The sequence below is a fragment of the Acinonyx jubatus genome, chromosome A3 (genome assembly GCF_027475565.1).
Source record: "Acinonyx jubatus isolate Ajub_Pintada_27869175 chromosome A3, VMU_Ajub_asm_v1.0, whole genome shotgun sequence".
Lineage (NCBI taxonomy): Eukaryota > Metazoa > Chordata > Mammalia > Carnivora > Felidae > Acinonyx > Acinonyx jubatus.
Window position 1 is genome coordinate 98,891,037 of NC_069388.1, and position 25,896 is coordinate 98,916,932.

The window sequence follows — 25,896 nt, forward strand, 5'->3', positions numbered from 1 at the left end:
CTTGAGAACACTGTCATGTCGAGATTGTTGAATGTTTCACAGCCATCACAGACAAGAGGCTGAAGGAACAGAGGCATGATTCTCCCACACTTGAACACTCTAGTGATTAATAATGGAGGAAATTTTGTCTTGGAAACAAGTACTTGCCAACCCCAAGGGGAAAGCAAATGAATCTAGCAAGCTCAGGCATCAACACAAGATACACACATAATCCCAAAGGATCCGTCACACGGCAGTGCTTTTGTTGTTTACGTAAAAGATGTGTTTTTTTCAAAACAGGTAATGCATGCATATATAGTTTTAAAAATCCAAATATCCAGAAGAGTATACAACAAAGAATCTCCTTCCCATCCCAGACCCTTAGTCCCTTTTCCAAAAGCAAAATCATTATCAGTAGTAAACTTCAGATGCCTAAGATATAAAATCGTGTGGGTATATATGGCTCCTTTATCACCCCCCCAAATATACACATTAACATTCTATAATCCCTTCCCCCCCCACCCCCCACCCCAACACGCAATTAACAGTATACTTTGGGGATTATCTCAAACTGCCTCTGGAATTATCGCACCAGGCCCTCATCAGGTATCATAAGGGGCTCCCAGTTGAGCCACTCAGACCCTGTGTTTCGCAGACACCTTGGGCCCACTTGGTTCCACCAATGCAATCACCACCAACCAGGTCACTTTCCAACTGATCTACCACAGTCCCAGCCTTCACCAAGAAGTGGAGAAGGACTCTGATCATTCCTTAATGATTAACCCTTGAACTGTCCAGAACTCTAGGATGTACTGTCTCCCCTAGATGCAGGTGCATAGCTCTTGGGTGTATGTGGGAGGTACAGACTTCCACACTTCTGATGTTACGCTTTCACACTCCTGAGGGCTAACTATTTTTTTTCAATTTTATTTTATTTTATCGCTGTTATTTTTTCCAACCTTTTATCCTCAATATACAGAAAGTTGCACATATTTAATGTATACATTTTGATGAGTTTGGACATAGGCATATACCCATGATACCATCACCACAGGAAGTACATATGTCCATCACCTCCAAAAGATTTCTGTCCCTTTGCTTTTTTTTTAATTTTATTTTTTATTTTTTAAAATTTACATCCAAATTAGTTAGCATATAGTGAAACAATGATTTCAGGAGTAGATTCCTTAATGCCCCTTACCCATTTAGCCCATCCCCCCTCCCACAACCCCTCCAGTAACCCTCAGTTTGTTTTCCATATCTATGAGTCTCTTCTGTTTTGTCCCCCTCCCTGTTTTTATATTATTTTTGTTTCCCTTCCCTTATGTTCATCTGTTTTGTCTCTTAAAGTCCTCATATGAGTGAAGTCATATGATTTTTGTCTTTCTCTGACTAATTTCACTTAGCATAATACCCTCCAGTTCCATCCACGTAGTTCCAAATGGCAAGATTTCATTCTTTTTGATTGCCAAGTAATACTCCATTGTATATATATACCACATCTTCTTTATCCATTCATCCATTGATGGACACTTGGGCTCTTTCCATACTTTGGCTACTGTTGATAGTGCTGCTATAAACATGGGGGTGCACGTGTCCCTTTGAAACAGCACACCTGTATCCCGTGGATAAATGCCTAGTAGTGCAATTGCTGGGTTGTAGGGTAGTTCCATTTTTAGTTTTTTGAGGAACCTCCATACTGTTTTCCAGAGCAGCTGCACCAGCTTGCATTCCCATAGCTATTTTCTAAGAGGGTTGGACAAGTGATGGAATTGTCAAACTACATGCAATTAATGAATACAGAAAATTTCTGGAAGAGAACACAAGTAACTTTTAACAGGGGTGCCCCTGGGGAGACAGACTGAAGGCCTGGAGAGAGGAGGGACTTACTTTTTGGTGTACTGTTCCAATTTCATTTTGCCATGTGACATAGTATTTTATAATTGTTAAAAAAAAAACTAGGGGCGCCTGGGTGGCTCAGTCGGTTAAGCGGCCGACTTCAGCTCAGGTCATGATCTCGCGGTCCGTGAGTTCGAGCCCCGCGTCAGGCTCTGTGCTGACAGCTCAGAGCCTGGAGCCTGTTTCGGATTCTGTGTCTCCCTCTCTCTGACCCTCCCCGTTCATGCTCTGTCTCTCTCTGTCTCAAAAATAAATAAACGTTAAAAAAAATTAAAAAAAAAAAAAACTAAAAAAAAAAAAACTAAATTAAATCACCTGTAGAAATTATGAAGCAAGCCACCATCTATCTGTTCTGTGACCATATATAATTGCTGTTTACATCAAGATAGAAAGTCTGAACTATGAAGAGAAAACTGCCCCAGGGGAGGGGCGGAGAGAGAGGAGTGAGGATGAGTGAGGAGTGAGGGGCCATCTCCAGTCCTGGAAGTGAACCAAAGTTAACGATGCTCCCCAGGAAGCCAGAAGGTGCTTCCAGGAAAAACAGCAATCTCTCTCTTTCTCTCTCATTATAAAGAGAGGTCAGAGCTGCTCAGCTGGTGTCCATATCCCTGAAAGGGAAATAGGGCTCTGTCTGTGTGATCAGCCTGTTCTGCGCCATTCCCAGAGCAAGCAGGAGGAAGGATTACGAAGATTCTGCCAGAAGACAACTATGACCTATAATGGCTGGAGGTTGGCAGAAAAAGAGAAAGCAGTCTGAGGGCATGACCAGGCTGTAGGATAAAGCCGGCAGGGAAGGTTCCCAACCTCTTCCCTGCAGAAGCAGCACTAGGGGGGCCAGGAGATGGGCAACACCTTCACTTCCCACCCATAAGCCTCCTGGGCAGCTACCACTAAGATGGGCCAGATGAGGCCTCCACGTGGATCAGGAAGAGAGGGATTCTACCCATACCTGTGCACACATGCCCAATACACCGGGTATCAGAGGCCCTCCTGTGGTAGGCAGAATTTTGGTCCTATGACTTTCTCATTCTGATGTTACTCCCAGACTTTGTTCCCTTAACATGGTAAAAGGGATTCTGAAGATGTAACTGAGATTATTAATCAGCTGACTTTAAAATAGGAAATTATATTGGGTTATTGGGGTAGGTCTAATCTAATAACATGATCCCTTAAAAGCAAAAGCAGAGACCTTTCTCTGGCTGGTAGCAGAAGGCAGAAATTTGAAGCATGAAAAGGATTGACACGCCATTGTTGGCTTGAAGACGAAAGGAGGCACGCCAAGGAAATGGGGACCTCAGTCTTACAGCCACAAGGAACTGAATTCTGCCAACAAGCAAAATGAGCCTGAAGTAGACTCTCCCCCCAAGTCTCCAGATAAGAGCCCAGACTGGCCTACACCGATTTTGGCCTTGTGAGTCCCTAAGCAGAGGACTTAGTTGATTCTACCTGGACTTCTGACTCATAGAAACTGAAATGATACATTTCTGTGGCTTTAAGCTCCTAAATTTGTGACAGTTTGTTACAGCAGCAATGGAAAGCTAATATACTTCCCAAAATCAAAATCAACTCCAGAAATAGTTGCTAAGCATTTATTAGGTATGAAACTCTAAAGTTCCGGGGCCATGGGTAAAAACATAGTCCAGCTACCAGGGAGGGGCACATCCATCATTAGACTGGATTTTCACTTAGTCAAAAGCAGTGAGACTGAAATGCCAATGTCCCTGAGAAAGAGCTCGTAAGACTAACACTATTCCCCTTGAAGTTCATGAGGAGGGATAGGAGGACAGGAGGCCGCTCAGCACCAGGCACAGGACATTGTTAACAGGGAAGACTTAGCCATGAGGTGCTAGCCATGATGCTTAAATGACTATACAGTCCTTCACTGGGCCTAGCCTGTTGTTCTCATCTCCACGGGACACAGGAGCCTCCCCAGTGCAGCTCTGAACAATATGGGGTCTGACTCGTACTGCCAGCCCCTGGACCTGGGGAAGATGAAAAATAGCTCAGCAGAGCTCTTTCTTCACTCCCAGAGACTCAGCCCCATCCTGAGTCTGTTATTTATCTGGGTGCAGGGCAGTGCAGGATGGCACAAACTTGTTAAATTAGGTAATCCACATTTCTTCCCTACAGCTTGAGGCCACAATGGTTAAGACATCTATTTCTCCCAGTGGAAGTGAAAGCTGGGATCCCTCAGGGAAGAAACTATATACTAAGGTCATTAAGACCACTGATTCAAAATAGGATTCACAGGGGACGCCTGGGTGGCTTAGTTGGTTAAGCATCTGACTCTCGGTTTTGGCTCAGGTCATGATCTCATGGTTCTCAGGTTTGAGCTCTGCATCAGGCTCTGTGCTGTGTGAATTCTCTCTCTCTCTCTCTCTCTCTCTCTCTCTCTCTCTCTCTCTCTCTGCCCTTCTCCAGCTTGTGCTGGAGAATAAATAAATAAACTTAAAAAAACAAAACCAAATAGGATTCACAGAAATGGTGTTCAGGTCTGGCCCTTGGCCTGTGACAACCTGGAGAATAAATTCATACTGCTCCTTTTTGGGTATGGACTTTCTCCAAAATGGAAATATTTTTACTATCTTCTCCGACGATAACTGATCATGGTATAACATTCATGCAAAACAGCTAATACAAAACCAACCCCATGATTCCAAGTTGCAAAACTACCTCTGGTTAACTGATGGGTATTCCCAAACTACTTTTAGTATATATTCACATATGTACAGAGAAACCCAGGCCCTTTCAATGTAAATAAGATACTATATATTATTCATAGTCTCTCTCACCTAAGAAGATGCAATATATCAATACATAGACCTAGTTTACAATTTTTACTTGCTCCATTGCTGTAATAGCTGCATTGTTTATAAAGGGAAAATTTTTTTCATCCAAAGGGGATTGATTAAATAAATTATGGTCCGTCTATACCATGAAATTCCATGTGGCCATTGAAAAAATATGTAGATCTATTTATGCTTATATGAAAGTGTTTAAAAAATAAATTTAATAAGCAAAGTGAGAACCGTTACATATACTATATCATTGTTTAAAAAAGAAAGAAATATTTAAATAAATATTTAAAGAGTATATACAGCTGTAAATAGTTATGGTGAGAGTGAATGGTGTTTGAGAGAAACCCAGTTTTATTAGTTAAGGAGAAACTTTTGTATACTGCTTTTTTTGCCTTTTTTTGACATCTGAATGCTTCTTTACTAACTCCATTAACTGAGGAACTCCTTATTCTGTCCATCATTATATCATTGTATTTTAAGAAAAATACCTGCTCTTATAAGGTCACTGAATAAATATTTACTTGAAGACTTTATAGACTAATTTATTAAAAATATCTCAGTTAACATCCTGCACTTGCTTTTCTGTTCTGAAGTAAGGTTTGAGACTGCTTTCAGACCTTTCCCATCTCTCCACTGACACAAGGCAACATCTTCCCTTGAAAAGTCCCAGTTCCTGGAGTAACTTACCAACAGAGGAAGATGTCGGTAAATGTCTCTGCTGTGGTGAAAAGTGCAAATATAATCCAGTACATCATCCATTTGACCTGTTGAAAGAGAAAGCAACAAAGCTAGTAGAAAACGTCAGGGCTAAATGGCCAGCTGCCCAACATCAAGAAGAAGAAGAAAAAGTGGACAAGGAGGCATGTTCCGGTAGTGTATCCAGCATTTGTAACCCCTTCTCCCTATTCTTCCATAGCCTGTGTCCAGTTCCACTCCAGGCCTTGGGTCTGGAGGCAAACACACTTTTTCCACAAGTGATCCGGGCTCCAGGTCCAAGTAGTCTCTGGGTGACCTTCAGTAGCCCTCAGGTAAGCTAGGGGGACCTGCAGACCAGGAGTGACTCAGGATTCAGTTAGGCCATTTTTTCCAAGACTAACACCAGGTTAGTAAACTCTCCGGAGTTTACACTGGAGAGACACACTTTGGAAAGAACTTTAACCAGATGAGACTTTCTGGAATGTAATGGTGGTCACTTAAGAAAGCTTTCCTGTGGAAAAGTCTCACAACTCCTCACAGAAACTGGATCTTTTTAAAAAAGTCTCTCCCACGTGAACATCTCTATCCATTTCAACTGCCTCTCTTCCCCAGTAGAGTCTTTGTCACCTATCTCCTGAACTACTGCAAGAGTCTTCTAACTGCTTCCTTTGTCTTAGGGCTTCCCCCCGCTCCCACCAACCCATCCTATAAACAACCTCTATACTAATCTCCCAAAACCAAAAACTTATCAGACTACTCCCTAACTTAAAATCTTCCAGACTGAAGAATAAAGTCCAAATTCCTTAGTCTTCTCCTTCTAGTTTCTGGTCATGGTGGAGTGAGGTATTTGACTAGCTTTCCTGCCAACAATGATAACAAACTCTAAACAAAATATTTAATTTTTTTAATGTTTGCTTATTTTTGAAAGAAAGAGAGAGAGAGCACAAGTGTAGGAGGGGCAGAGAATGAAGGGAACAGAGGATCTGAAGCAGTCTCTGTGCTGATACCAGTGAGCCCGATGTGGGGCTCAAACTCACGAACTGTGAGATCATGACCTGAACCAAAGTCGGGTATTTAACTGAATGAGTCACCCAGGCACCCCTAAACAAAATATTTAAAAACAACTGTTTGAAGGTACTAAAAAACTATCAAAAGCTGGCAGAAACTGGAAGGGATTCAACTCTTAAAATAAGGAAACCACACCAGGATAGATCCATGTTAATGTGGCTGGGAACAATCCCCAGCTGGCAAATCATGGGGCAGATAGAACTCAAGAAGAAACCCATAGTCCTTTTCTTTTTCTTTTCTTTCTTTTTTTTTTTTTTAAAGAGAGTGACATGCACATGTGCATGAACAGGGGAGGGGCAAAAGGAGAGGAAGAGAGAGAATCTTAAGCAGGCTCCATACCCAGTGCAGAGCTGAACACAGGGCTAGTTCCCATGACCATGAAATCATCAGCTGAGCCAAAATCAAGAGGTGGATGCTTAACTGACTGAGTCATCCAGGTGCCCCAGGAAGAAACTCATTATCTTTTTGCCTGAGGAGCTGCAGAATGAAATTTGAGACCCTAGAAATGTTGGAAATTAAGAGGGAAAAAATCATAGACAGGGATGCTATAAGGGGGCAGGACACAAAATCCACATATAAATTCCCTTTAAATATTTGCCTGGCCCATGAATTGCACAGAATCAGGTAATACTCCAAGGTTTCTGAGAAAAAACAAAGATGGAAAGCTGAAAAAGTTGAGCAGAAATTTAATTTCACCCCACTGTAGTAGAAACAGAGTTTGGAGTTCAAGTCCTGCCAAGTTAGAGGAACTTGGTAAACATTTGAGAATTTCCACTGAAACATCTAAAAGGCCATACCTTAGGAAGAAACATTACATCCCAGGACTAAGAGATCAGCTCTAAGACTATGGACAAAACTGAAATACCCTTGCCCCAATAAAATGTAAAATTTAGCTGCCATAAGATCAAGATGAGTTTAACTACCTACTAGAACAAAACTCAACATTCTTTACAAGAATGTAACATAACCTTATAGCAAGATTACAGGATATAAGGTTAATATATAAAAGTCAATTGCATTTCTAAACATCTGGACAAATGGAACTTGAAAGTTAAAAAAACAGTATCATTTACATTAGCAGCAAAAAAAATGAATTTCTCAGGAATATAACTAACAAAATATATAAAAGATCTATATGAAGAAAACTACAAACTCTGAAGAAAGAAATCAAAGGAGAGCTAAATAAATGGAGACATATTCTATGTTCAGGGACAGGAAGACTCAATATTGTCAAAATGTCAGTTCCTCCCCAATTAATCTATAGATTCAATGAATCTAAATCAAAATGCCAGCAAATCCTTTTGTGGATGTGAACAAACTGTTTCTAAAGTTTATCTGGAAAGGTGAAAGACCAAGAATAGCCAACATAATACTAAAGAAGAACAAAGTTGTAGGCCTGACACTATCTGACGTCAAGACTTACTATAAAGCTACAATGATCAAGACAGTGTTATTGCTAAAGGAATAGATAAATAGATCTATTTTTAGAATAGAGAAATATAATAGAGAGCCCAGAAATAGACCCTATAAGTATAGTTAATCGATCTTTGACATAGCAGCACAGGCAATTCAATGGAGAAAGAATAGAGGGGTTTTTTTCCCCCAAATGGTGCTAGAACAACTGGACATCACATGAAATACAAAGATAAGTAAATTAGTAAGTGAATAAGAAAATGAGTAAATAAATAAATTAATGAATCTAGGCACTGGTCTTACAACTTTCACAAAAATTAACTCCAAATGTATCATAGGCCTAAAGGAAGATGCAAAACTATAAAACTTCTAGAAGATAACACAGAAGAAAACCTAGGTGACCTTGGGCTTGGCAATGAGGTTTCAAATACAACAGCAATAGCATGAACCATGGAAGAAAAAAATTCATAATTTGGACTTCATTAAAATTAAAAACTTCTGCTCTGCAAGACACTGTTAAGATAATTAAAAGATAAGCCACAAAATGGGAGAAAATATTTTCAATACATATATCTGATAAAGAACCCATATCCAAAAATACAAAGAACTCTTAAACTCATAAAAATCTCATAAAAAATAAACAACCCAATTAAAAACTGGGCAAAACATCTGAACACATCACCAAAAAAGATATACAAATACATAACAACTCATTAACAAATCTTTTTTTATGAAACCTAAATTTTTCTTCTGTCACCACTTAACAAGACACTTATCCTAGGAGGACAAGGTAGGATTCAATATTATTTTTCTTGAAAAATATAAATATGTTAAAGAATCTATAGGAAAAAGTAGATATAATGAGTGAAGAGATGAGGAATTTCAAGAGAAAGAAGGAAACTCTTTAAAAAGAACCAAATGATACCCTAAAACTGAAAAACAGAATATTTGAAATTTTTTAAATTACTGAACAGAATCAAGAGCAGACTGGATGCAACAAAAGAAAGGATCTGTGAACTTGAGGACAAGACAATAAGTCAATAAGACAAAAATATAGATTGGAAAAAACAGAGAGGCTCAATACCTATGGAACAGCATCTAGAACTAACATATATGAAATAGGAATTTTCAGAGGAAAAAGAGAATGGGACATAAAAATTATTTTAAGAAATAATGACTGAATTCTCCAGAATCAGTCAAAAATAGCAAATCCAAAGAACCAGGGAGCTCAGAAAGCCTCAAACAAGATAAATACAAAGAAAACCACAACCAGGCACATCACAGTAAAATTGCTGAAAAAGAAAGAAAATCTTAAGAGGTGGGGGGAAAGACATACTACCTACAGGGGAACAACAATAGATGACTTTTCATAGGAAATGATGAATACCAGAAGAAATAAAATAACATATTTAAAGTGCTGAAAGAAAATAAATCAACCTAGAATTCTATACCCAGCAAAAATATCTTTCAAAAATAAAGGCAGTTCTGGTGAATGCACAGTGTTGTTGTGATTCTGAAACATGTGGCTCAAGAGATTATTTAGAGGTCTTCTTTATTCAGAAATATGACTGTCCCCTGGTAACCACCCTGGTTTAATCCATCAAAAGTAACTACTGTCTCAGAGACTACATGTTATCAAGAGTACCTGCAGCAGAACAGGACTGTCAGTAGGGGGCAAAGAAGGTCTTTCCAACTGTACATTTCAAGGCATGCTAGGGCCCAGGATCCAGGAATTCCCAACAATGGTATCCAGATACACAACCAGGAGCCTGATTTCCCCCTCTATTGTCTTTTTCTTCTTAGCACTCAAACCATGCTTTAATATCTTCAATTAAAAACAAAGGTCAATGAGGGGCACCTGGGTGGCTCAGTTGATTAAGCATCCAACTCTTTATTTCAGCCCAAGTCATGATCTCACCCCTTGTGAGTTCAAGCCCTGGATCAGGCTCTGCCCTGGCAGCACAGAGCCTGCTTGGGATTGTCTCTCCCCATCTCTCTCTGCCCAGCCCCCATTTCTCTTTTTCTCTCAAAATAAATAAACTTTTAAAAAAAGGACAATGATAACAACAATAAAAAATCCCTTTCCTTGAAACAACCCTTAGCTATAAACTTCTCTAGTGAGTCATCTATACTTGCAGTGTCTACTTCCTCATCCTCCACTTACTTAGTGCACTACATTCATTAAATTAATACTGCTCTCACTGGGGTTCCCACTTTGTAACATACTTCAAGGGAGTATAGCTGACCCTTTTTCAGTGTGTTTACTAAATTTGCTTGACTTTCAGATGCATACAAAGCTATCATTTCCTGAAAAGCTCCCCCAACACCACAACTGTCCTGGTTTCCCTCTTGACTTTCTGGCTACTTCTCAGGTTCACCAGTTCATCCACAAGGCTTTGTCCTAAACATTCTCTTCTAACTCTAGATAAGACAATCTCCCTGGGAAAACTCTGCATTCCTCACCTAATACAGCCAATCAATCATCAAGTTCTGTCACTTCCTGTCTCTTATTTCTGTTGAATCTATCTTCTCTCCATCCCCTTTGCCGTTTGCTTATTTCAGACGACTAATATCTCCTATCTAGAATAGAACTACAGCCTTTTTCTTGGTCTCTAAACCCCTGACCTAATCTGACCTTTAATCAAATCTACTAATCTATCCTCCATATTCCAGTGAGAATGATCTTCTTAAATCCAAATTTGAGATTCTCCTTCCTACTTTAAAGTCTTCAACAGTGCCATACTGTTGTCAAGATAAAGCCCAAATTCCTTAAATTGGTTTACAAGTCCTTGCATAAATGAAACCCTCATTATTTCCATAAAAAGCTCCCTTCCACCCCAATACTTTCTTGAAATTTTCACTCCAATTATAATGAACCTCTTTCAGTTCTCTGAACAGTGCACTTTCTTTTGCCTACAGATTTCAGCCCTCAGATCTCAGCCTAAATATCATTTTCTCAAGGAAGCGTCCAAAGTTTGGGTAAGTACCCCCTCCTTTCTTCCTCCTACGCTGTCATACATGCTCCCTGTCATACACTTACCAGTCTGCTTTGAAAGTACCTATTTATTTCTATGATTTTATTACTAGATTGTAAGCTCCCTAAGAGTGGAGACAAGTTATTCTTGTACATCAGTATATCTCTAGTACTTAAAACCATTATTGGCACATAGTAGATACTACAGGGATATGTTTTGAATGACTTGATTAGAATGTTGGCTTTGTGAATGGGAAAGAAACGATGGGTTTTGTTGGTTTGTTTGTTTCGAGAGAGAGAGAGAGGGTACAAGTGATTGAGGGGCAGAGGAAGAGGGAGAGAGAGAATCCCATTAGGGGCAGAGAGAGAGGAGGGATACAGAGAGAAGTGGGGCTCACCTGAAGCAGGGCTTGTGCTCACTGGAAGCAGGATTCAAGCTCACCCAATGTGGGGCTCGAACTCAAGAACTGTGAGATCATGACCTGAGCCAAAGTCAGATGCTTAACTGACTAAGCCACCCAGATGCCCCAAGAAAGGATGGTTTTTATATGTTGAGAAAGAATATACTTTGGTAAATACTGGTTTAGGTGGCTTTTTGAGGAGAAGAGACAAAATTAGACAGCTTGCAAGGCAATAGATGTTCCCCATGAGTGCCTGTTGAATGGATGGCTGGGTATACATAGGGGGAAAGGGGCTTACTGAAGCTAAGGCATAGTGTGATATGGAGCACTCACACCAGCAAGAAAGTAAAGAAAAAGGCAATTTAGGGAGGAAGTTGAGCCGCATAATGTTGAGGAGAGTCTGAGAGGACATTCAAGAAGAATGCCTAACAGGCTCCTGATAAAAGGATAAGACCAAATCTCAGAAGGGAGGTTGAAACTATGGACAAAGACGAGGGAGCCATGGCAAAGAGGAGGCTTGAAGTGTTAACCTAAAGAAGTTTCCATCATGCACTCCTTCACTTTAAATATTGTCATGCAGAAAGAAGGGTCTGAGAATGATTTGCTGAGTGAGACTAACAGGGTAAATGGAATATGTGACTCAGAGATGGAAACCATAAATAAATTACCAGGAAATGGTTTTCCCCATCATGCCATGGAGAAACCAAGTAATGGCTGTTTTTCCCCAAGGTTTGAAATAGAACTTGCCAAGTTTGAGGGATTCTATGTAATACTTACTATAAGATGAGGGGAAGCCTGAGTGGGCCAGCATCCAGAATAGACAGCACCAGAATAGAGAGAGGAAGCTAGGCTGATTTGAGAAGGAATGTCCAGGAGCAACTCAGGAATAGATCGTTGACAGCATGACTGGGAAGTCCCTCTCAACTGGTCAGGGGCAGGATTCAGGAGTGAGGAGATAGGTGGGTAGCTGAGACTCTAGACCATAGCAAGAGGGTAGGAAGCAGAGCCTAGACACTTTTCATGAACCACAAATGCAGGCTGAGATCGCACAGCTCATCGGACCCTACCTCTTGGGACTCCTGGCAGCCTTCAAAAGGCCTCCCCCATGGGCTGGGGAGGTAGTAGGCTTAGTCACCACTTTTGCCTCACCTCATCTTTGGACCTTCCCCTACACCAGCCAGCCACACTAATATTTCTTGAGCCTTTCACACGCTCTTTCATATCCGAGCCTTGCTTCAGCCCCACAGAGAATTACCTATGCCTGTGACTGAGAAAGAAAAAATATGAGCCTGGTTTACAGATCACTCTGCACCATCTGTTAGCATGAGCTCACAGCAGACAGCTGTACAGTCAGGGGTGACCTGGAGAGAGTAGCAAAAGTGACAGTCCCCTGCAGGCAGAACTTTGAACAGTGCACTTAGCCTGGAAGGAGAAATGTCCTGAGGTGATGCCTTTACACTGCCACCAGGTATATTAACTGTATTTTCTTATTTTCTGTATTTCTGATCCTCTGGCATCTGAAGTTTGACTGGCTGGGGAAAGACCGCCCCTCCCAGGACTAGCCAAGACTTGGAGATAGCAAAGGACTTGCCCTGGAGCACATCTTTCATATGCAAACTGACCAGTCCAGACCCCATACTCCAAACTCCCTCTTTCACAGAGCTCTCACAGATTGAGCCAATATTCCCCAGCCCTAATCACTCCAGAACCCACTGAAATTACTCAAACTAGCCAATCTTAAACCTGCTTACACTGCTTAGCCTTGGCTTTCCCAAAGACACCACAATAAAGAGTGTGGCTCCCTCTGACTCCTGACAGACCCTGGTGTTCCCCCATGTGGCCCTCCATGGCACGCTGGGCCTCCTATATCTGGGAAATGGTAAGAACTTCTTCCTTCATGACAGTCATTTCTGTGTCTGCATGCCTCACCTAACTCGATGAAAACAAATCCCAGGTACGTTTTATTTTTTTATTATTTTTTTAATTTTTAAAAAAAATCTTTATTTATTTTTGAGACAGAGAGAGACAGAGCATGAGCAGGGGAGGGGCAGAGAGAGAAGGAGTCACAGAATTCGCTGTTAGCTGTTAGCAGGCTGTTAGCAGAGCCTGACATGGGGCTCGAACTCACAGACCTCAAGATCATGACCTGAGCCGAAGTCGGATGCTTATCCGACTGAGCCATCCAGGTGCCCCAACAAATCCCAGGTACATTTTAAAACACCAGATAAGGATCAACTAAATAGTAAGGTACCTGGAAGGAACAAGACTGAGCGACTGGTGTCGAAGTGGTTTAGGAATGATGTGAATCGGCCCACAGAATTTAGATATTTGTGGTTCTTGCTTATGCTCACCAAAAGGTCCCCATGGCAGAGGATGCTTTTGGTAATCAAGAGGATAGATGACAAGCCCTGTGGATGTCAGCAAGACACTTTCTTCAGGGTGATAGGGCATGTTCAATGTGCTCATAAACCAGTGGCCATGGGGAAGTGACAGAGGTAGCAGATGGGCTTAGCAATGTGGAATCCCTCTCACCAAGGCCGACCTGACCACAACCACTGCTCAGAGACCAAGCTGCCAGCAGCAGCAAAAACCTCTATGATGGTACCCTATCTCATGGCCTCAGCCAGACTCCTGGGAGCAGGCTCATCGTACCAGACATCTTCCCTCACAGAAAAAGTAGGAGAGTCTTTTCTGGAACATTCATTTATTCTGCATGTGGACTTGCTTTCCCCCCCATGTTTCTGGCAGCCACAGAGTAAGCTGTGGACTCAGTGTCCTTTTCATTTTGATGCGTGCCACCCCACACTCTTTCTAACCAAGAGCCTTCTTTTATAGCAAAAGAAATCCAAGACTGTTAATAGGGTGATGCTTTTTGAAGTCTTACCATGCCCCCCCGACCCCCCACCCCTCTGCCTCCATTGCCCTGAGGCAGCTGGCCTTAAATTGTGTTGCAACAGCTTTGGGAGAGTTCAGGAAGAGAACTAGGTAGGAACAGTGAGCATTCTGTGTGGTTGATGCACTGCCCAGGAAGATGCAGTTTCTTCCATGAACCGGTAACCAACACAGGCTTCCCCAGCTGAGCCAGAATCTAAAGGTTCAGGGACCAAGGAAATGAGAGTGGTGTTTCTTATGATTGGGCCTTTTGCCAGCTCCTTGCAACTCAATTTGTGGCTCATGGACCAGGACCACTGGAATCACCTAGGAACTTATTAGAGATGCAGAATCTCAGGACACACCCCAGACCTAATGGATCAGCGTCGGCATTTTAGTAAAACCCTCTGTTTGTTCCATATGCACACTGAAGTTTGAGAATCACTGGTCTAATGGATTCACAACATTTTTCTCTTTGCCCTCAAACCTCTGAGTTCTGCTTTTTTTTTTTTAATTTTTTTTAATGTTTATTTATTTTTGAGACAGAGAGAGACAGAGCATGAACGGGGGAGGGTCAGAGAGCGAGGGAGACACAGAATCTGAAACAGGCTCCAGGCTCTGAGCACAGGCTCTGAGCCTCAGCACAGAGCCCGATGCGGGGCTCGAACTCACAGACTGCGAGATCATGACCTGAGCTGAAGTCGGACGCTCAACCGACTGAGCCACCCAGGCGCCCCTGAGTTCTGTTTTTTAATACTTAACGGTACCTGAGGGATGAATGCTTTCATTGGGGATACCAAATGCTTCCAATAAAGTGAAAGCAGAAACTATACTGTTACCTGGCCATTTCAGGACCGCGATGGCCCTAGGAAATAGACAGTAAAGCGACTCATGGGCTTTCATGGGTGACTGATCCTGATCATCAAGGGGAACCAGAGTTGCCGCTAAACAACATGGCAGGAAGGAGGGTGCGTGGAAGTTAAGGAACCTTGGGGGGGAATCTGAGTGTGATCATTCATATAAGCGAGCACAGCCTTGTTCAGAGGTAAAAGTCAGTGGATCATTACCACGGCCTTACAGAGGCAAGATTACTAAGGCCTCAGATTCCCTAAGAATGAAAATTTAGGCCACACCCTGGATAAGGAACCCCACTCACTAATGCTCTAACTGAAGACAAAGGGAACATGGATTAAATGGTAGAAAAAGGAAGTAATAGGAAAAATGGTGAAAGATTTTGGAATGGGTACCCTGTAGAATGCTAGATGCTGTCCAGAGCCCCCTTCTGAATTATGTTGATTCTACATGTCTTGTTTTTCAGTATCTTTGAGCTATTTTAAAATGTTGTAGGGGCGCCTGGGTGCCTCAGTCGGTTAAGTGTCTGACTTCAGCTCAGGTCATGATCTCACAGTTTGTGGGTTTGAGCCCTGTGTTGGGCTCTGTGCTGACAGCTCAGAGCCTGGAACCTGCTTCAGATTCTGTGTCTCCCTCTCTCTGCCCCTTCCCCGCTCATGCCCTGTCTCTCTCTCAAAAATAAATAAACATAAAAATTGTTTTTTAATTTAAAATATTGTAAGTTATAGAAAACTGACTACAGCGCAAATGATTTTGTCCATAGAGGTACAACTGATCTCCCCACACTCCCCCAAAGTCAGCTGAATATCTATTAACAAATTCATTTAATCATTCCTGCCTGCTTATATAACGTCTGTTCTTTGGCATCTCCTTTGAATTGTTTTTATTTTTTTAACACCTTACTGGTTTCCTTATTAATTAATAAGTTAAGTAAAACTTTCAACGTGTGTCAACTTTATTTTTGTACAAGAGTCATGAGTTTGCCTTTAAAAAAATTATCTTTTAGCAGAATACATAATATCACCTATGAACTCATGACTACTTGCATGACTAAGGATGATAGCTTCTATCCATATTTTCTTCCTTTCTGTGTTATGTATAGACTTAAATATTTTAACTAGTTTTATTCTTATGCATTCTCTTTCTCTCCCTCATATAGTATATGGGGTATGTCAATGATGGTTCACTTGCTAATTTAATTTTTAGAGTTCTGCACATTAAGGTCAGAGTCTGAGGAGAAGTCTTTGCCAGAAATACTGGATCTGGTGCTGGACTCAGGTAAAAAAAAAAAAAAAAAAAAAAAAAAAAATCTGGATTTGCCAAGGACATAAATTATATAGCATTCTTGTTGGGAAGTTTTTTTTAAAGCCAAAATATGGGCAAAGGAGTGAATGTGGGTGTTGATCAGCCAAAGTGGTAACTGACATGGAGATGTATATTTGTTTTTTTCTACCAACATCCAATGCCTTCTAATTTGGGGAAAGTCTCCCAGTACGAGGATGTTTGTGGGAGGCAAGGCCTGTTATATAGGCTTAGGAAAAAAAAATCAAACACTTGCATTTAGGATTTTTGAATCTTCAGGGAATGTTCCCAAGGCACAGATAGCTGGCAGCCAGTGTCCCTGGTGGTGACATTGGCAGCAGATTCCTCACCAGAGCCTTCCTGTGACGTGAGCTTGGCTGTCATCTCAGTGAGATGTGACTATGGAAGAACGGTCAGAGATGCTACTCGTTGGCTCTGAAGATGGAGGAAGGGGCACGAGCCAAGGGACACGGCTGGCCTCTAGGAACTGGGACAGACGAGGAAATGGACTCTCCCCTAAAGTCTCCTGCGGCGCCTGGGTGGCTCAGTTGGTTAAGCAGCCGACTTCGGCTCAGGTCATGATCTCGTGGTGCGTGAGTTCGAGCCCCGCGTCGGGCTCTGTGCTGACAGCTCAGAGCCCGAAGCCTGTTTCGGATTCTGTGTGTCCCTCTCTCTGACCCTCCCCTGTTCATGCTCTGTCTCTCCCTGTCTCAAAAATAAAAATAAAAATGTTAAAAAAAAAAAAAAGTCTCCAGAAGGAAGGTAGCCCTGCTTGATTTGAACACAGTGAGACCCATGACACTTCTGACTTCTAGCAGTGGGAGACAATACCTTTGTGTTGTTCTAGGGCCCTGCATTCCGGTAATTTGTTACAGTGGCAATAAAAAACTAATACAGTGGGCTACTGTAACATGCCAGGGAAAACACGAAGAGAAGTGCATTTAAGAGAGTGGCAGCACAGGAGGAGAGGCCTAGTTGAAGGATCATTAGGGGGGCAGGGACGAGGGATGCCGTCTCGAACCAGGTGTGTGTACAGGGCTGGGTGGTGAGGGGGAGGCAGAAGTTGGAAGCAATTCCAGGTTTCTTTCTTGGATAAATGGGCTTAGTGGTCAAAAGGAGGAAAAGAGGTGAGTGTAATGGTGAGTGTGAATGTGTGTGAGAGTGCATGTGAGAGTGTGGGGTATGAGGGGTGTGTGTGGGTGTGTGAGAGTGAGAGAACATGTGCGAGAGCACATGAGCGTATGTGAGAGCACATGAGAACGCGGGAACATGTTGGGGAGCATGTAAGTGTGTGTGAGTGTGAGTGAGAGCACATGTGAGAGCAAGTGAGAGGGAGTGAGAGTGTGAGTGCGTGTGAACGAGTGCAGGGAAAGCAGACGGGTCTCTCCTAATACCACGCGGCTCCTCTGTCTCGATGCCATTTTTACCAAGAAACTTTCTAATCTTAACTCTCAGGTTTTCCCTCCTGGGAAAAGCTCGTGCTCGCCAGCCAACGCAAACAGCTGCTCAGCTCGTCAGTGATATTTTTCACTCCAAATTAATGAATTGCCATTTTAGTCATAAACCAGGCTCCTGTGAGTTTGGTCAGAGCAAAACAATTTACCCGCGTCTGAGCTTCCCCCAGATGAGTTGACAGAATTGAGTTTCTGCCCCTGCAAAGTAGAGGATCAGACCCCGCACCACGGTGGCCCTGATTACGCCTCCTTACCAGGCTCAGCTTTCCCGTACCCCAGGCTGAAAGGAAGAGAGAGACACCTTGGAAAGGCTGCCTTGTATTTTACCCCTGTGCCAAGCCAATCTCGAATCATGAGGTTCTGTGCTTGCAACCTGACACCTATTTATAGTTCACACTCCGAGATTCCCTCGAATATACCAGGGACCTAGCCTCCAGAGAACACACCCCTATCTAGACCCCCTGCTTCATAGCAGATGCAAGCCCAAGCCAGCAGTTCTGGGAAACTGAGGGAACGAGGCAGGGGTGGGGGGGGAAGTTCTGGTAGCAGTTGATCTGGAGGTGGCTGATTTCATCATAAAGGCACCCTGGAAAATCTGAGAAAGAAAGTGACTTTCAAATAGGCTTTATTTCTTTACCTGTGCCAAACTTCCAAAATGACAGCTGAGTAAAAGAGGGAGAACAAAGACCCTTTGTCCCTCGCAACGCTAGGGGCCGGGATTGTTGATATCCACCCCTCAGATTAGGGTCCAAGGCTCTTGGAAGTTAGGTTTCCTGTCCAGCATTGCATCAATCAAATGACAGAGCCAGAACTTGACTTCAGACTCCTGATGCCCAAATCCACATGCTTTGTACTTTGACCTGGGTTTCTGTGCTACCATGGGATGGGGTACCCTTTCCTCATCACCCACCCATGTAGGTCTTTGTCGAGCAGGGGCGGTCTGATGATTCTCCTGCCTAGAGGTACCCCGCACATCTAGAGCTGTGATGGTGCCACCCAGCAATAATATGGTCCTCCAACCTCTAAGTATTCTGGATTCCCTTCTCAGCGCCTGCACCAAGGAGGGCATAGGGCATCCTGCTTCTCTCAACACTTCACATCCAGTTTCCCCACAACCATCAGGCCCCCACCAATAAGAGCTACTTACATATTCTTTAATGTCCTTTGATTTCACAGCCTTGTAGGAATAATACGCAGGGTAAAGGGTGCCAAATATAAGCCTGGAGGGAAGACATAGAGAGAGAGAGAGAGAGAGAGAGAGAGAGAGAAAAGAGAAATGTCATTTTCATTCATCCTATTTGATGGAAAAGGTCTGTCTACAATGCCAAAAACACTTCTCCATGCTCCAGAAAATGCTGCTGAGAGGCTTGATCTAGTTTTATGAATGCCCTAAAGGCTTCCTCCCCTAGCTGGGATGTGCTTGGAACCTCTGTCTTCTATTTCAGTGGCACATCCACCTTCCTTCAGTCTGTGATTTGGCAACATGAAAGAGTGATCCAGGGTCATGGAAGCCAAAACTGGGGGTGAGAGTGGGTGTGGGAAGCCAAGTTGAGCAGCCATGACCCCTGAAATTAAAGGTCAAACTCTCCTCTCCTGCTAATCCCCACTGCTGCTCTATAAAGCCCACCCATACCTTGGGCTTCCTCCTCTAAAATAAACTTTTCACTTAAAGTTCCTTCAAATTTCACTCCCCTCATGCTTGATTCCCACATCCTGCAGCCAGAATCAGCTTTTCAAATCGTAAATCCAATCAAGCCAACCCCTCTTTCCCAATACACACATCCCCACCCTGCATTAACCTGCTTCTCACTGCTCTTAATAAGAGGAAGGAAAAGTGAGACCAGCACAACCGCTTGGGTATCAGCTCCCACTGATCCCTGCCCAGGGCTGCAGGGGGTCATTGAATAATTTGACTCTCACCCTCCCACCCCTGCCCCTAAGGACCTGCATGGCATAGCTCCACCACCTTGCAGCATCCCCTCTCAAAGCCTCTGCCTGTGCTGTTCTCGCTTTCTGGAATCTTCCCTTTCCCTTCTTTGCTTGTTAATGCCTGTTCATCTATCAGATCCTGGCTCTATCATGACTTCCTCATGGAAGATATCCCCAACTTTACCGACTAGGTCAAATCTCCTACTACATGAGGTACACAACATCAAAATGCTCACTTTGATGGACAACATCTCCCGAACTCTAAGTGCCTGCAGACCACAGAATGAATCTGTTTTATTCCACAATGTGTTCTCAGCACCTCAATGGCTCTCAATGGATATTGAGACACCTCCAAGTGTCAATTCAGGTGTAAGCTGATTGGGAACAGAGGCACTCTGGTGGTCCCAGGCCCCACATGAGCCAACATCTCCTCTAACAACCCCACAGATAGAGAGCCTCTAGGGTCCCTGCAAGGAGACACCACACTCAGGAAGCCCAAAGCCATGGCTTCCTCATCAGGTATTTAGAGGCCATACAGAGAAATTCCAGTCCAGATTCAATGTACCAAGCAGGGGTCAGTTTTACTAAAAGCTCTGTGGCCAGGTAACACCTTCACATTTCACATTCATCAGGTTTCCGGGGAAAAACGGAAAGTGAGTGGAACTGAGTCCATTTCTGATGCTGAAAGAGAAAGGGCTTTGTAACCTTGACTCATACAGGCCTTGCACTAAGTGCTTTATACGCATTACCTCAGGCTTCAGACTTGCCTTGATTAAAAAACAAAAAACAAAAAACAAAACGTCTTCTACAGACAGGATACCAACACATGGAGTAGGCAGTCACTTGCTTCTCTAAGGTTGTGGGACCATAAGAAGTAAATCAGGGGCTAGAACCCAGCCAGGTTGGCCTCCTCCAAGCCTGGCTTCTGACCATCACTGCCTACTGCTTTGGAGAGCCAGGCCATCCTTTGGGAAGGCCAGAATTATGTGTGGGGAGCAAGAGAAGCCAGCAAAGGGGACAACAGAGTAGTCTGAAAGGAAGGGGAGAATGAAGGACTGGGGGAGGCAGGAAAGGAATTTTAAGAAAGAGAAAGAAGGCAACAGTTTCAAAGGCACTGGGCAGGCCAAGGGGGATATCTCTTGTGGGAGTCCCCTGGGCTGAATAATGAGCCAGCTTGGTGAGGGAGGTCTCCCCAACCACTCCTCCCAAGCATCCTCAGATGTCAGGGAGTCTCAGTTTCTTGTGAGGCCTTTCCCCTTATCCAAACCACCCATAATGGTTTCTTCGATGTCTGTCTCTCCTAAAAGACTATACGTTTTCCAAAGCCCAGGATGGTATCTGTCTCATTCATAATGCACCCCCCGCCCACCCGGGGCCTGGCAGGTGCTCAATAAGTACCCATTCACTGTGTGAAGTTTCAAGAGTGGGGAAGTGAAAGCCAGAGCCATCCAGGGAACAATTGTGACCTTGGGACTGAGGTCTCAGCATCCAGCGGGGAAGCCAGACGGCACCAGGCTGATTCAGCAAAGCCTCAGGCACAGTGCCACAGGTTCCGGAGAAATAAACACACCGCTTCTTTGGCACAGATGCCCTGGTTATTAGCCACGTCTGCCAGGATGGCTTCCAGCCCCTGCCTTGAGGCAGCATGTGAGCTTCAGAAATGAGAGAGGTGGAAAACACATCATGACCCAGGGCCAGCTTATTGATTTTTTCCTCTGTGAACCCCAGCAAGTAGAGTGGAGACACTGACACCATCTGAGTGGTCACAAAACCGGAAAGCCTCAAGGACACCCAGACAAGAGAGGCTGTGCTCCGTCTGCTGGACCCCTGCTGTGACATGGTGGCCAGTGTTCCCCTGCGTGCCACCCCACCCCATGTTTGACTGCACAGGGACCACAAGACAAATTTGTTTTCCAGAATCTAAAGCTTCAATTAGGCCAGCAGGTAGTGGGAAACACCTAGCTCTTCACTGCTCAGGACAGAAGAATGAGATTAAAACGGCAAGTTCTGGGGTGCCTGGGTGGCTCAGTCAGTTAAGCATCCAACTCTGAATTGTAGCTGAGGTCATGATCTCAACGGTTCGTGAGTTCGAGCCCTGCGTTGGGCTCTGTGCTGACAGTGCTTGGGATTCTCTCTCCCTCTCTCTCTGCCTGTCCCCCCACTTGTCCCCCACCCCAAAATAAATAAATTTAAAAAAATTATTTAAAAAATGGCAACTTCTACCAAATCTGTTCTGGAGAAAAGAAATAAGCAAATGAGGCAGATCCAAGCCAAAGGGTTTTGGCACTTAATGTCCATTCGGATCAAGTCCCTTCTCCAGTGCAACACTCCCCCCGCCCCCCACCTTCCTTCCCAGCCTCAGCCTCCGGATGTCACAGCCAGCAGCTCTACCCTATAAGCCATGCTCACTTGCTCCCAATCTGTGACTTCCTGCCCGCATCTCAGTGCGTGACCTTTCCACAACTCCCCAACTTCTTTTTTCCTGATAAAGTCCGACTAATCCTTTAAGACCCATCTCAAAAAAGCCACTTCTGTGTACCTTTGGTCACTTGCCTCTCAGACGTTCTTGGCACTCTATTACAGCCTTTTATGCTGTAGTATAATAAGAACAATAACAAATCAATATAATAAATAATAATAAATATAGTAAATCAATGTTAATAATGATATTAATATTGCTGAGTGCTCACTAATGCCAGGCACTGCTCTACAGGCTGTACACATTCTCTCACTTCATCCTCTCAACACCCATTTGGGTCAAGAATTCTCACTACTCCATTTTACAGACAAGGACACTGAGACCTAAGGAGACAGAACAGCCAGGAGCAGAGGTGGGATGTGGACCTGGAAAGCCTGACTATGGGGCCCGCCTTATTTCTTCTCCCCGGGTTGCCTGTCCTGGCTGAGTTGTCTCCCCAACCAGAATATGCAGGTCTGGTCTGATTAGTGGGGTTCCTATTGCCTGGTGCAGCCCCTGCCCAAGTGGGTGCTTGATAAATGTCTGTTGAGTGAATAAAGATAAAAGAATTGCGATCTTGCTCCAAGGAGCTTAACCCACTTGATAGCTTCATGTTACTCTCCCCACAAGGTCAGGAGGAAAGCAGTAAAATACTTAGGAGGATTTAAAGTGCTCCAGGTATTCAAGGCTGGCCCCAGCAGAGGGAAGGTGGGGGGGCTTCAGCGCCTCCCTCTGGAGAGGAGACCAGGTTCTGGCTAACACCTTCGTTCCTGTTGTTACTGAACAGAACCTCACGCCACACCCCACAGCCTCAGAGCCCTGCACCTACCCTCTCTTCTCGCCGCTGTCATTTACTGCTACCCTGAAGCCCCTACCCCTAACTTAATGGCTCTATTTATTTATCTGCTTGACTGATTTCTCCTATCTTGCCTTGCCTTGCATTCTTTCTCTTGCTCCAAGTTAAGGGCCTTCATCCAAGGGCTGCCTCTCCCACCACTTCCACAGCTGTAGTATCTAGAAGGGACCATGAGTCTCATCTTCCAAGGCAGTGGTTCCCCACCAGAGGTGATTTAGTTTCCTCAGACATCTGGACAATGTCTGGAAATCCTCTGGTTGTCACACTGAGAGAGTGCTACTGGTATCTAGCAGGTGGAGGCCAGGGATGCTGCGAAATATCTTCCAATGCAAAGGACACCCCTCCCCCCAACAAATAATGATCCAGCTCAAAAAGTCCAAAGTGCCAAAGTGGAGAAACCCTGGTCTGGTGTGTTGTTTCCCAGTCCTTGGCCATGGATTCTTCACTCAGTCATCAAGGACAATCTGCCCGAGTTTGATTTTTGTTTTGTCGTTTGTTTTTTTGTGTGTGTGTGCCAAGATTGGGGGGTAAGCGGGGGAAGCCCAGCATCCCAGGCAAGACAGCAGATGCTCAGATAGGAAGGGGCTACCCAAAATGGCAAAGACCACATACCTATCCCATCGGTCAGTGTCAGGGAAAACACAACTCTGAAGCTACTTATCAACTTCCTGGAGCTCTGGCCAGGAGAACAGAGGTATTGCTCACATGCATAAACCGTAACTATGATGCCAGTTACAGTTACCAAGGAGGAGTGCCTACCATTCCGGAAGCCTGCAGGGGAGCAATTGCTGGCCTGGAGCTCAAGTACACGCTGTGGGACAGGCGGTTGCTAACCTTGGCCAAGACTTCTGCAAACCACGAAACAGTATTTTCTACAGTCTTCTCAGACATCCTAGTGTTGGACTGACATTTCCCAATCCCAAATTATGTTGAAAATTTAAAAATCAATGTTAAGGACATTTTCTTCTAAAATTAATTTCTCAATATAAGAAACATAACAGGCCTAGTATATGGTTGTTCATATTATGATAAAACAAATTGAATTTAAGGAATAGTATACCACACACAGGCTTCTGGAATGCTGAATTTCTAGACCTGCACAGTAGTTATGCAGAGTTCTGCTTTGTAATTACAAATGTATATGAAAATGTACACATATATTCTATGCACTTTTTATATGTGGATATTTTATAATTTTTAAAAGCAGTGTCCCATATCCAAAAAAATGAATTTGCACAAAAGGTCTTCCAAATCATGAAGGTACACTGTTTCTTTTGGACATCAAAAGGCTATTAAATTTTTTTTTTAATCTTTTTAATGTTTATTCAGCTTTTGAGAGAGAGAGACACACACAGAATCCGAAGCAGGTTCCAGGCTCTGAGCTGTCAGCAGAGAGCCCAATGTGGGGCTTAAACTCACTGACTGTGTGATCATGACCTGAGCCAAAGTCCACAGCTTAATCGACTGAGCCACCCAGGCACCCTGCTATTAAATTTTACATTGATTACATTTTGTGCTTTCTGTTCTTAATAAAATAAAAAATAAATAATTTCTAATAGTTTTACTCAGAAGGTTTTTTCCTAAAAGCTTATGAATCAATTTTTATTACTCTCTATGAGGATTAATCCCCAAGACCACTTTGCTGTCTATGCTAATAGAAGGATGCTCCTTGGTTTTTGAGTTCCTATTGGCATTTGAGTAAGTATACCATAATTCTTAATACGAAAAAACTTTAAGACATGGCATATATTTGAAGTTTCCTATATATTCTTTCCTGATGCATTCCATTCCCTCCCTCCCCAAAATAACCACTATCCTGAATTTGGTCTCACTATGTTTTTATTAACTACATAAGGCATGCAAAAAAAAAAATTATAACTGCTTAAACATTATATATATGGAATTACACCCCATGTATCCCACTGAAATACGTTATTTATTTATTTTTGAGAGAGAGAGAAAGACAGCACAAGCAGGGGATAGGGACAGAAGGAGAGAGAGAGAATCTCAAGCATGGTCCATGCTCAGCAAGGGGCTCAATCCCACAACTCTGGGATCATGACCTGAGCAGAAATCAAGAGTCAGACGCTCAACTTACTGAGCCACCCAGGTGCCCGTGAAATAAGTTTTTAAATTCAACTTTGTGCTTTTGAAATTTGATCTATGTTGATACATGTCTTTCTAGACCATCTGAAACCACCAAATGGTATTTCACCATGTGAATATATCACAATTTGTTTATCTATATATAAATATGCATTTATTTATGCATATTTAGGTTCTTTCCAATTTTTTACTATTTCAAACAGGGCTGTAATGAACATTCTAATACACGTCTCCTGTGCAGTGTGAGTCATGGGGTACAGCACCTTCTACCATACAATGCAAATCCACTCACCAGAGAGGTTCTGCCAGTTTCAACTCCTCCCTGCAGTGGAGAAGACTTCCCATGCTAGCCATTCTTGCCAAACTGATATAGATTTAAAACTTTTTGCCAGTCTGGGGGTGCCTGGGTGGCTCAGTCGATTAAGTGCCTGACTCTTGGTTTCAGCTCAGGTCATGATCTCGCGGTTTGTGGGTTTGAGCCCCATGTTGGTCTCTGCACTGACAGTGTGGAGCCTGCTTGAGATTCCCTCTCTCTCCCTCTCTCTCGGCCCCTTCCCTGCACCTGCTCTCTCTCTCAAAATAAACAAACAAACAAACTTAAAAAAATTGTTTGCCAGTCTGATAGATGTGAAATGGTATCTCATGCTTGTTTTAATTTGTATTTCCCTAATTACAAGTGAGGGTGAGCAGCCTCTTATGCCCATTGGCCATTTGGCCTGCTTAACTGGCCTATTTACATCCCTCATTAGGTTATGTTTTTCTTACTGATATTTAGGACTTCTTTGTGAATTCTGAGTATAAATCTTTCCTTGAACGTGTTCATTACAAACACCTTTCTCC

The 25,896-nt window shown here is 43.3% G+C and overlaps 1 protein-coding gene across 7 annotated transcripts in view; it reads right to left on the reverse strand.

Moving 5' to 3' along the window:
- REEP1 (receptor accessory protein 1) overlaps positions 1–25,896 on the reverse strand; it is a 112,319-nt gene that overhangs the window by 40,292 nt on the left and 46,131 nt on the right. For all 7 annotated transcript variants that reach the window (XM_053200870.1, XM_053200874.1, XM_053200873.1 and 4 more), the window contains exons 2-3: positions 18,855–18,927; positions 5,364–5,440 (exon numbers count right to left, since the gene is read on the reverse strand). In XM_053200870.1, the coding sequence (XP_053056845.1) occupies positions 5,364–5,440; positions 18,855–18,927 (150 nt within the window). The remainder of the gene's footprint in view (positions 1–5,363; positions 5,441–18,854; positions 18,928–25,896) is intronic.